Source organism: Puma concolor, chromosome B3 (assembly GCF_028749965.1).
Source record: "Puma concolor isolate L17-30 chromosome B3, mPumCon1.1.hap2, whole genome shotgun sequence".
Lineage (NCBI taxonomy): Eukaryota > Metazoa > Chordata > Mammalia > Carnivora > Felidae > Puma > Puma concolor.
This window is the reverse complement of record NC_141672.1, coordinates 9,441,358-9,453,681: the sequence shown is the minus strand read 5'-3', so window position 1 is coordinate 9,453,681 and position 12,324 is coordinate 9,441,358. Positions and strand designations below refer to the sequence as shown.

Below are 12,324 nucleotides of genomic sequence, written 5' to 3'. Positions count from 1 at the left end.
ATATCAAAAATACGCCAAAATGTCAAATTAAGTAAATAAGCACAAATGATGTTAGTATTCAACAATATGTATAATCACTACTTCCTCATTCAGTATAAAGCATTAAAATAAAATTCAAATTAACTACTACCATGTTAATTTAGAGTAATGGAATTTTATAAAGTAACAGCTATTGACAAAATTCCAAATTACTGGCAAAAGTTAAATCCTCATATAAAATCAGTCAAAATAAAAACTGAACCAAAGACACAGGTGCTATAGATGCATACACATATTAGTACAGACTAAAAAAGGACAGTGTGTAAAGTAGGTTATCAATAAGTCCAATACAGTTAAAAATCAACTTAACTTCCAATACGAAGAATCTGTCTACCACTATGCTACTTCAAAGGCTCAATGTGAAATTAGATACATTGAGCCAAATGCAAAGGCCTATCCATCCCTGACTCAATTCTGTATTTCCAGGCCGAAGCCCAGAGCCTGGCACAGTGTAAGTTCTAAATATTCACCAGATGACTCACTCTGAGCTCCCATCCAACCCAAGTGTATAAGCCCATCAGATGGCTCTTAGAAACCAAGACATGTGTGTACCCTTTACTCAAAATCATGTTACAACAAAAGTATCAAAGAACATGCCCTTCAGATAAAAGTCTGTTTTTTTTTGTTTTTTTTTTCCTAAAATGCATTGAAGCTTATAAAGCTTTAGTCCAGGGGTGCCTGGGTGGCTCAGTCAGTTGAGCATCCAACTTCGGCTCAGGTCATGACCTTGTGGTTTTTGAGTTCAAGTCCCACATCGGGCTCTGTGCTGACAGCCCAGAGCCTGGATCCCACTTCGGATTCTGTGTCTCCCTCTCTCTCTGTTCCTCCCCCACTTGCATTTCTGTCTCACTGTCTCTCAAAAATAAAGAATAAAAAGAAAAAAAAAAAGCTTTAGTCCAGACTACACTGCAGGTGAGAACACTCCCCTCTACTAGTCTAACCTCCCAGATTAGAAAGTCCCCTTTTTACCCTAGACTTGGATTTTTTAATTTTTTTTTTAATGTTTGTTTATTTTTGAGACAGAGAGAGACAGAGCATGAATGGGGGAGGGGCAAAGAGAGAGGGAGACACAATCGGAAGCAGGCTCCAGGCTCTGAGCCATCAGCCCAGAGCCTGATGCAGGGCTCGAACTCACGAACCGTGAGATCATGACCTGAGCCGAAGTCGGACGCTCAACCAACTGAGCCACCCAGGTGCCCCTAGACTTGGATTTTTAACACACCTATCCTTTCTCTCCCCTATTGGACTTTGTAATACTAACCCCTATTCTCAGCAAAAATAACCCAAGAGATTAAGCCATCATCTTGGTACATCTACGGCCAACAGTAAACACGCACACTAGCCCCACAGAACTTCAAATAATTAGCAATTGGTGACAACAAAAATTAAAGAACGCTGATTTAATGCGAATGCCCACCACTAACTGAGGGAGAAACAAGTAAGTGGAAAAATAGCTTTTCCCTTTTCTTTTTAAACCAAAGTTGTCTATATCTGTTCCCGGTCCTTATAGCGCCCGAATTCCAGCCCCAAAATTCCTAACGGATTTCTTGCAAATCTGACTTACTTGCTTAGAAAAGACACCAAGCACCAGACAGATCTAAGTAAAGGTGACCTAATGCGATGCCCAATAACCCAATACTATAAATTAAATTCCCACCTTCACAAGTGTATCTTTCATCATATGGGCTACATTTTACAGGTAGACCAAGTAGTTTGCTAAATGCGTGAATGAGTTTTGCACAGATATTGTAACTGAAATTTATAAAATTTGGGCAAACACAGAAAAGGAAAGGGAATCTAATGCCACACTCTAACATAATCAATGCTACCAACTGGTTCAGTTCTATCCATTCTTTTTCTATACCTCAAGTTTATTTGCACAGTGGTCACAAAAGTTTATGTGGAGTAACACGTTCCACTTTTAATACTCCTTCATGAGCTTTCTTCATGTGGCCCGTCTTTATAACCATCATTCAAAATGGCCACGAAAGTATTTGACTCCATATATTAGCAAAGCGTATTGAGCTAGTCTATCACCTAGGCATTCAAGTCTTCATTTTTCATTATTATGAATGATGCTGTTTTAATAATAGGTGCTATTTAAGCTATTAAGAATACTTAAGCCCAGAAATGATCCCAATAAGCCCATTAGCTAGCTATACTTACGATTAGTATTTGCAACGTTCTGAATACTTACCAGACTAATAGGTTTATTGTAGGACGTATACATGTGAGATGCCATCATTTCCACTGTAGTAAGTTTCTGTGGTTGAAGCAAGGAATTTAATCTGTCCACAATACTGATATCCAGCTCGCAGAACACTGGACTTAACTTAATTTGTAATTCTGCCTTCTGAGGAACAGAACTAAGTCTTGCTTGATTACCCTTAAAAAAAAAAAAAAAAAAAAAGGAAAACATTAACCACTAATACCACAAAATGAAGTGAAAACCTTATGACTGTGACAAAATATATATCAAATGAAAATTTACAGGTGGTAATCACATAAAAAGGCCTCTTACCTGGGGTCCTTTATTCTCAGAATGCTTATAATGAAGCTGAAGACACACAGGGAGATGGGAATCAGTCCGCTCTTTGGAATGAAACATTAAAAGCTTACAAAGAAAGACAAAGATAAATTAAATGTAAGATATTAAACTATCATTAATTTCATGAATTAACAGAGGTGCTAATATAATAGTGGGAAAAGTGTAAGCTTTTTGAAGTCAAGAAAGAGGAGTTTACATTTCATTTTGGGCTCTTACAAGCAGCGTGAATCCTAGACAAGTTAGTTCACTCCTGGGATACTTAGGATCTCATCTGCAAAATGTACCTGAGAATTCAAGTAAATTAATGCCCAAGAAAGTACTCTGAAAATAAAACGTACAAAGTAACAACAATAAATGTTATCATGAATAACTTTGAAAAGTTTCTCTAGAACAGGTTTTAGAATTAGAAAAAAAAAAAATCAGACTACTAATAAATGAACAAAAGACATTTTGCTGGTATTAAACAGTGCTTTTAGCACACTGCAGGCATTCAGTATTTGTTGAATGGCAGAAATCTTCTGAAATTAATGGTACTTGGAAAGTTAGTGAAATGAAATCATCAGTCTCATAATCTGTCTGCCACTTTAAAACAAGTCAACTCTAAATTAAAAGGTCTAACAGACTCTTACAATGACCTTGACTGCCGTACATTAAAATGTTCAACAGGGACACCTGGGTGGCTCAGTCGATTAAGCATCCGACTCTTGGTTTCAGCTCAGGTTACGATCTCACAGTTTGGGAGACTGAGCCCTATGCGTTGTCCGCATGGAGCCTGCTTCAGATGCTCTCCCTCCTCTCTCTCTGCCCCTCCCCTGCTCGTGCTCTCTCACCCTCTCTCTCAAACTTTAAGGAAAAAAAAAAAGGAAGAATCTAAAGAAAAAGTATCTAGCATTTACCTCTGTGTAGTGAGGAGGAACAGAATGAAAATCAGTTGGAAACAGGCACTCCAAAAGTTCCATCTGCCCAATGGACATATCCGTACTAAAATATCGGGAAGCTGATCTTTGTCTTTGTTCATAGGACACTTTGATGCCAGTACCTATAAATCTATTACAAAAAATGAAGCATTTAAGAGTATTCACGTACTTCTAGATTAACCAACGTGTTAAAGAAGAGTACACAAGTGTTGCTAAAGCACAATTATCCACCTATTCTGACAGGTTCAAGTTGCTAGTGATAACTAATATTCCTAAGGGTATTAACCAGCAAGACTGCTTCAAATTTCCCATTCCCTGACATAAGAAAGCAGTTCCGTCAATAGGAAATTATCCAGGATATATTTATTTCCCAACACTGACCTTTGTTCTTTGACATTTTAAAATTTACACTGCAGTGGACAAAAACTTTCATATCTGTAAAATATACGTAATAGATTCTTAAAATTGTCTAAAAGCCTCATGCAATATTTTTAAAACTTCAGTCAGTGGATCTCAAGTGTAAGCTCGTTTCCAGTTGTTGCTGCTTTTCTTATACTTCCTACTGGCATATATTTGAAACCCTGTCAAAAATGGGGGTGGGGAGAGGTTTTTACAATTTTATTATAAATACTATGGTCCTTACCATAGAGTTTCTTTTGCTATGTATAAAAACTACTCTGTGTAGTAACTGTTAACACTTAAAGTTAAAATAAAAGGCCAAACTGTTTTCTAAAAATATTAATGTATGTGCCTAAACTATCATCTACAATATGAAAGATCACTTTGTTAAACAATATTTACATATTAAGAATATCATACTTACAAATTTAATCATCTCCTCACCTAGTAGGACTCAACTCATGAAAAGATCATTGGCTATTTGGACGGCTTTAATTTTTTAAAGCAGAAGTTGAAAGTGCAGGATCCAGGCTCAAGATTCGCCTTGGTGCTGTCCCCCTCCCCACGGCAGAGGACTGGGGCACATCCCTTCTCGTGAACTCACTCCACTCCTACCACCACTGCCATCTCTGCTGAGCCACAGTAAGAACTATTTTTAGGATTATAATGGTGTCACTATCTTAACTGGCCAAATGTGGTCGAAAAAACTTGTCAAGAGCAGAGAAAACTCCAGATTATCTCAATCTTCTATGTGAATTGTTTCACGTGGCAACTAACCTGAACGAGAGATTCTATGGTAAGCATGTCTGCAGCACTGAAAGAAACCTCACTCATTCCCTCGTTTCCAAGTAAAATGGGAATTAGAAAAACAAATGGTGATAGGTAGACACAAAAGCCCACATCATCCGGTTCTTTTCCAAGGAGCATTAATAAATACGAGAGAATATACCTAAGGTGATCGTGTTTGCAAGCTTCGGCAAATACTGCTCGGAAAGACTTCAAATCATCTGCTGAAAATCTTGCTGGGTCAATCTTTTCTATGCAAGTAAAAAAAGCTATCGCCAAAGGTGTCAATGGATTAAGGTTCAATGACGTTTCAGGTGGAGACAAAGGATCGATGTGAAGCACAGAGATGGAGAAGGTTCCCACAGCTAGTCTAAAAATAAGTTCAGGCCTGGATTCATCCACTGAAACAGATCTAGATGGGAGAGCTGGAACACATGGGTTAAAATGAGATACATAAAATACTTAAAAATAATCCATTGTACCAAAATTATAAAACATTTACTCATGTTAGTTTATTTTTAAAATTTTTTTTTTCAACACTTTTTTTATTTTTGGGACAGAGAGAGACAGAGCATGAACGGGGGAGGGGCAGAGAGAGAGGGAGACACAGAATCGGAAACAGGCTCCAGGCTCTGAGCCATCAGCCCAGAGCCTGACGTGGGGCTCGAACTCATGGACCACGAGATCATGACCTGGCTGAAGTCGGACGCTTAACTGACTGCGCCACCCAGGCGCCCCTACTTGTGTTAGTTTAAAAAATTTTTTTAATGTTTATTTTTTGAGAGACAGAGAGTGGGGGAGGGGCAGAGACAGTAGGAGACACAGAACCCAAAGCAGGTTCCAGTCTCTGAACTGTCAGCACAGAGCCCGAATGCGAGGCTCGAACTCACAAACCATGAGATCATGACCTGAGCCAAAGTCGGACGCTTAACCGACTGAGCCACCCAGGCTCCCCTACTTGTGTTAGTTTTAAAAAGCAGGTGATCACACGACAGTTTGAATGATATTTGATGTTAAACAAGATAAACTGTTAACTCTCTGCATTTTATATCCTGGATCCTTGATACACAGATGGAGATGCCTGGCTGGCTCAGTCGGTAGAGCACGGGACTCAATCTCAGGTTTATGAGTTCAAGCCTCACGCTGTGCAGAGATTAAATAAAACTTAAAAACAACAACAATGGGGAGTCTGGGTGTCTCAGTCCGTTAAGCAGCTGGCTCTTGATCCTGGCTCAGGTTATGACCTCACGGTTGTGAGACTGAGCCTGGCATCAGGCTCAGTGGAGCCTGCTTGGGATTCTCTCTTCTCTCTCTCTCTCTGCTCCACCCTTGCTCGTGCTCTAAGTAAATAAATAAATCTTAAAAAAAAAAAAAATACACACACATGGAAACAAAACTTTTGCAGTGATAAAACTGTATTGGAAAAGTCACAGATCAACCACAAGTTGCTCAAATTTTCCTGTAAGCCTCGTGTCTATTTCAAACCTGAGGTTCTCTTTCAAGAAAAGCGTCAGATGGTGGGTGAGACGCCTAAGCTGCGATAATAATATGAAACTTACACGCACTTTTTAATAAAAATATTTAAATACACAAAGACTACAAGTTCACATTTTCTTTCTAAATTTGGTTAAATGGCCTAGATCAAAAGAAAATCTTCTGAAGGGAAAGAAAAGCAGCGGCAGAATGGCATTTTCCAGAAAGAAACAATGTGTTTTAATTTTTAAATTTTTTAAAATTCTAGTGGCACTATCAACAAATGTCTTATGCTACGTACAAGTTTTCTGTAAAGCTGGTGGGGGCGCCAGGTTGGATGGCAATGCTGACCCTCTTACTGGCTGTTCTTTATGATGATCAAGGAAATCTCCCCACGTTGGCTGAAGCTGTAAAAGAATTTTTTTTTAATCACATGAATAAAGCGTAGAATTTTAGAAGCCACTTTTCAAGCCGAGAGTAACAATTAAATAATACTTTACCACAGTAGCACTTAATGGAGATCCTGCTGGAGTATTTGTATATGTACTAGTTAACGACAACTCAAGGTCCACATTTGGAGGGTCTCCAAGGGGTGGAAGAGAAGAGAGACTATGGGACATGTCCATATCAGCCATGGAGAAGAAAACTTCTTCTTCTAGAGAGAATTAAACCTTGTCAATGGTGTAATTCATGTCTTTATAGTAAGTTAACATGTATTAATATCATATTCTTCCTTCAGATTATCTGCAATACGGCGATGCCCCAAAGTTTACATTACTTCCAGTAGGGTACTTTATTTGGATCCAAGATATAAATGGCATAATAAAAACTCGACCAAATACAAGTTAACAAAAGTTATGCTATCCTACTGGGGAACTTGTTTTGTGGTTTTTTGTTTTTTTTCCAAATATATGACATGTACTACATGGTATATTTTTAGGTGTCATGTGACAGTTTAGGAGTTAAAACCCAACTTTAAAATAGTATGAAGATCTTGCGATATCTGGTTTCATATGGATACAGCTTTTTCTTTAAAAACAAACCTGAATATATCATTTGGAATTCTATTTACCTTTCACTTTCTTCTTTCTGGAGGTTGTTTCACCCTGAGGCGAATGAAGTTTGTTATGGCCAAAATTGCTTGAATACACTTTAATTTCTTAGTTTTTAATTTATTTAGTTCAACATTCTGTATTTAAAGTGATTCTTATTATTTAAGGTATTAGTGCTTAAATAAACATTGTAAAACACCTATAAATGCCAGGTTTACTTGGTAAAGACTATATTTACATATAATTGATAGAAGAGTAGAGAAAGGTTCCTAAAGGAATCTGCCATAAGTCATTATACAAGTATGTAAGAATTTGACAAAATGAATAATTATCCCCAATTTATCTTTTGTGTGTGCATTTTTGTGAAATGACTATCCTTAGAATAAAAAAAACAGAATCAATCATGACTTATGAAACAAGATTGCACAATCAAAAAAAAGGTCCATGTGCCAGTGCATCACTGTAATTAATGACATGGTTAGATCAACTTACTAACTGAAACCTTCTCATAGCACAGCTCTTTGGTTCTTTCATTACTAAACTCCATTTCACAACAGCCAAATTGTTTACTCTGCTCTTTGATGACATCGTAGGAATCTAGTGTCAACGGTTTTAGTTGCTTACCACGGCTAGAAGGTGTCCGAGCAGATTCTGTCTCATAAAAGCTTTGCTCTGAAGATACACCCACGGAGAGGGAATCTTTTCTCAAATAATACCGGTTTAATTCCATCTGAATTCGATATTCGTCTTCCTGCTGCATAGGTCGGCTTTTTCTATCTTTATTACCTAATCCTATTTTGCTAGAATTTTCTGGAAGTATAGAAAGGAAAGCAAAGGAAAGCAAAACAGTAATTAAATCTGGAGTTAATCATCTCTCTCCCAAAACCCACTTGTTCAATACTAACAGCAACTTCATGCCAGTCAATTCAGAACTACCACTATTTAATATTAATCAGAGACCTATGCAGTAGTTTTAAGCAGCTAGCTAGAAATCATAGAATCTTTGATCTTAACTAAAAAATTTCAAAGTTAAAAATAATAACAGAGTAACCCGTTGCCATACTTGCCTGGTCCGGCAATAGCTGCTAACATATCCAAAAGCAAGTGCACCTGCCTCGGTGACAGGAATAGGTGAATAGAGTCTATCTGTCCATCAATATCCAACTTCAAAACAAAAAACAAAAACAAAACCACTCAGGATAAACACTCTTAAAACCTCATCACCACAAACCCCAGTATACTTTAATGCACAGAGATCAATACAGATTAGTCAGTCTTAAATTCTTTTACCTAAGATTCCATCCACAAATTCACACAATCTAAATAAAAAGACTTATAGGCCATCAAACCGTTGTTCTAAGAGGGGAAATCCTCCCGAGAAATTCCATGTTGGCAAGTCCAACGTCACACTTTTTGTCTCTGTAAGCTTACTATAGAGTATTTAAGGTATTTGAGGCCTTAAGACACAGCCACTAAGAAAGAATATCAAGTTAGTAGTACAGTTTTCCTTCCCAGCAGGACGTCAAGACTCGAGTCGTAATCCTCAAAGCTGGAGTCACACCAATAGCAAATAAAGTTGGCTTTCCCAAGTTTGCCCACTTGCTAGCACAGCACTTGGGGACACTTCCCTATCAGCAGCGTGCCTCTCCAGATGCCCCGTATTCCACAAAGCCCACTCCCCCCCGCTAGGTAGGAAAGCATAAGCCACAGCAGAGATGCCAATGGAGTTGGGCGATCAGGTGAACTGCCTTGCTCTTTTCCAAGTCTTTGTCCAATTTTCCTCCTAGAAATAAGAGCCCACCCAGTCCCGTCTTGATTCCCGTGGAGTATATTCTGACAAAAACAATTATTCCACTCTCTACACCACATTCTAAAAAGTTGAATATGCTATGGCCGCCTTACTTTTCATTCACCTCCTCTTAGTCCTAATGCTAACACTCCCATTATCTTTATGCCATTTTGCAATTTAAAAGGAATTCAATTAATAAAATACATTTATATCTGGAAAATGGCACCTTCCCCAGGGGAAAAAACAAATTTCCTCTGATTCTAAAAACAAAAAATATTGTATTATATAGTAACTCTGAGAAATGTCCATGATCTGAGAATATAATAACATTCTCCAATAATAACAATCATCGCTATCACTTTTTGTTTTTGCTTTTTTAAGTGCTGGGGCACTATGCCCCAACCAGCATGGGATTCTGGCTCTCTGCCCCTCCCCCACTCATGCTTTTTCTCTCTCTCCGAATAAACAAACTTTAACAAAAGTTAAAAAATAAAGTCAAATAATTTCAAACTCCATATGACACGGTAACTGAAATGAAATCTCTATAAATTCAATACATACAAGTCCTCTATGTTCTTAGATAGCACATTCCTGAAAGTACATGCTAAAACTGAGTATGTGAACCATAAGGCTTACACCCTATTTGGGGTGGGTACCAGTCTCAGAGAACTTAAATAAATAAATAAATAAATAAATAAATAAATAAATAAATAAATAAATAAATAATAAAATAACATAAAATATCTTTCATAACATTTTGAACTCACAGTTGAAAGACGTGGGTCTAATGAACATCAGAGGGACTAAAGATCGGGCACTTTGAGCACCCCTAACCGATGCCATCTTTGTCTACACTGTATTGTTCATGAGATTTACATTTCTCAATGCTAACATCTAGAACTTTTATTTCTCCATTTAGTCTTCATTTTCATTAAATAAGAACAATATGTACTCAAAAATCAAGTTACTACCGCAAAAACAATTACCATATAGGCGAGGAGAGTAAGATCCCCAAATATCACACACTGGTTGGCAATCATACCCTCATGCAGTGATTCCAGGTGTTATTTGTCACCTAATACACAGATGTCCAAAAGCAACATCGAAAAGGAACTTATGCAAATCAACACATAGTGTGCAAAAGTCTGGGTCTGCCCAAAGATCAAGTATATAAATGCTGAAAACTATATTTAATCAAAACAGAACTATAAAAGTTACTATGGTTCTCCCTTCTTAGGGAAAGAATAAATGCACCCCCCCCACCCCTCCCAGAGGCAGGAGTGTGTTAGTTTCCCAAGGGTTTTAGCACATCGGGGGATTCCCTGAGGGTTTAAACACACCTACAGCTTTCTCGTGTTATTTTATGAAGAGGCTTTTAAGAACTGGAGAAAGGAGGTCCTAGCACCTAGGGTAGGACGGAGCACTAAACAAAGGAGAGGGAGTCCTCAGAAATAGGAAGGCTGAGGTTCTGATTATCCCCTTCCCCTGCCTCCACCTCTAGCCAGGAGTGCCAACCCAAGGACGGGTTGCTGGAGATCCTTCAATCCTCTGAAAATCCTACGTGCATTCACGTGCACTCAGTTGCTCCCTCTCCCATGCCCCTCCCCCCAGCAATCTCTATAGCTCTCATTATACGCTGTATTAAGGTGAAGACAGTATTCCACTCTTCTTTGCATCTCCCCGAGCAGTTGCACAGGGCCTGGCACACAGCACTCAAACACCTACAGCTAGTTAGCACAGTGAGTAAAATGACTAAATCCTGACATCTTCTTAATTTAAACTACATTTTACACAGATTATATAGCAAATTAGCTTTCAAAGTTTGAAAATAACATGCCACAAATACGTTTTTAACCAGCTACACAAACACAAGCTTCCTGATTCCCCAGCAGACCGCCCAATACTGCTCCCTACAAAACAGGTGTTGTCTTTACAAGCTCTACAAAAGCCATGAGTTACCATGGGGGGGGGGGGGGGGGGAATCAATCTCTTTTCATAAATATTCCACAACATAAAAACAGTCATTCTGTTCAAAACGCACAAAGGTGGGCATTTTTACATGCATACAATTAAGCACCTTCTACAGTCAACTTCTTGCTTTCCAAATCTCTTCTCCTAAACTTAATTTTGTGATAACAGATTCCTTAATAAATTGCTAGTTTCTGAACTAACGAATGTTTCTGAACCGCTCGAGTGCAGGAAAGTGAGTGTAGGAGACAGTGCTAAACCCAAGCAGCAGCAGAAGGGCAAAGGCAGTCCTCACGTGAGTCTTAAGACGGGAGGACAGAGGCCCCAGCGGAGAGTAAGAATGCTGACTCCAGGACAGTGGGCACCCTAGTTACAGGACAATCCAGTGACCAATCGGTGAGACCACTGCACAGATTAAAGAATGCTTGTACTTTTGTTTTGTTTTACTATAGAAAATAAAACAAACACTTACCTTAGCTCCAGGAAGTACTTCATTCTGTTTCAACGTGAGACTCAACTCCAACCTACCGATCAGCCCTCCAATCTGCACTGGGTCAGAGGGTGCCATCTCTGGTAAATTTCTAGTTAGTTGTGGGTGTGGCTCATAGACAATTTTGGGATTCCAGCTAGGTGACAGCTTTGGCTCAGTTTCCTACAATGAGGCAATAAGAATAAAATAATTCTTGGGAATGCAAGCTGGTGCAGCCACTCTGGAAAACAGTATGGAGGTTCCTCAAAAAACTAAAACTAAAACTACCCTAACGAACCAGCAATTGCACTACTAGGCATTTATCCAAGGGATACAGGTGTGCTGCTTCGAAGGGACACATGCACCCCCATGTTTATAGCAGCCCTATTGACAATAGCCAAAGTCTGGAAAGAGCCCAAATGTCCACCTATGGATGGGTGGATAAAGAAGATGTGGTGTGTGTGTGTATATATATATATATACATATACACACATATACACATATATATATATATACACATACACACAATGGAGTATTACTCAGCCATCAAAAAGAATGAAATCTTGCCATTTGCAACTACGTGGATGGAACTGGAGGGTATTATGCTAAGTGAAATTAGAGAAAAACAAAAATCATACGACTTCACTAATATGAAGACTTTAACAGACAAAAGAGATGAACATAAGGGAAGGGAAACAAAAACAATATAAAAACAGGGAGGGGGACAAAGCATAAGAGACTCATAAATATGGAGAACAAACTGAGGGTTTCTGGAGGGGTGGTGGGAGGGGGAATGGGCTAAATGGGGAAGGGGCACTAAGGAATCTACTCCTGAAATCATCGTTTCACTAGATGCTAACTAATTTGGATGTAAGTTTTAAAA

General features: G+C 38.6%; 1 protein-coding gene across 4 annotated transcripts in view; it reads right to left on the bottom strand.

Annotated features, from left to right (window-relative positions):
- ATG2B (autophagy related 2B) overlaps window positions 1-12,324 on the bottom strand; it is a 74,790-nt gene that overhangs the window by 42,553 nt on the left and 19,913 nt on the right. For 3 of the 4 annotated variants that reach the window (XM_086708861.1, XM_086708858.1, XM_086708860.1), the window contains exons 6-14: window positions 11,444-11,623; window positions 8,282-8,378; window positions 7,839-8,024; window positions 6,663-6,817; window positions 6,464-6,569; window positions 4,853-5,114; window positions 3,484-3,634; window positions 2,561-2,653; window positions 2,237-2,425 (exon numbers count right to left, since the gene is read on the bottom strand). In XM_086708861.1, coding sequence (XP_086564987.1) covers window positions 2,237-2,425; window positions 2,561-2,653; window positions 3,484-3,634; window positions 4,853-5,114; window positions 6,464-6,569; window positions 6,663-6,817; window positions 7,839-8,024; window positions 8,282-8,378; window positions 11,444-11,623 — 1,419 coding nt within the window. The remainder of the gene's footprint in view (window positions 1-2,236; window positions 2,426-2,560; window positions 2,654-3,483; window positions 3,635-4,852; window positions 5,115-6,463; window positions 6,570-6,662; window positions 6,818-7,838; window positions 8,025-8,281; window positions 8,379-11,443; window positions 11,624-12,324) is intronic. The other variant, XM_086708859.1, reaches the window with a different exon arrangement.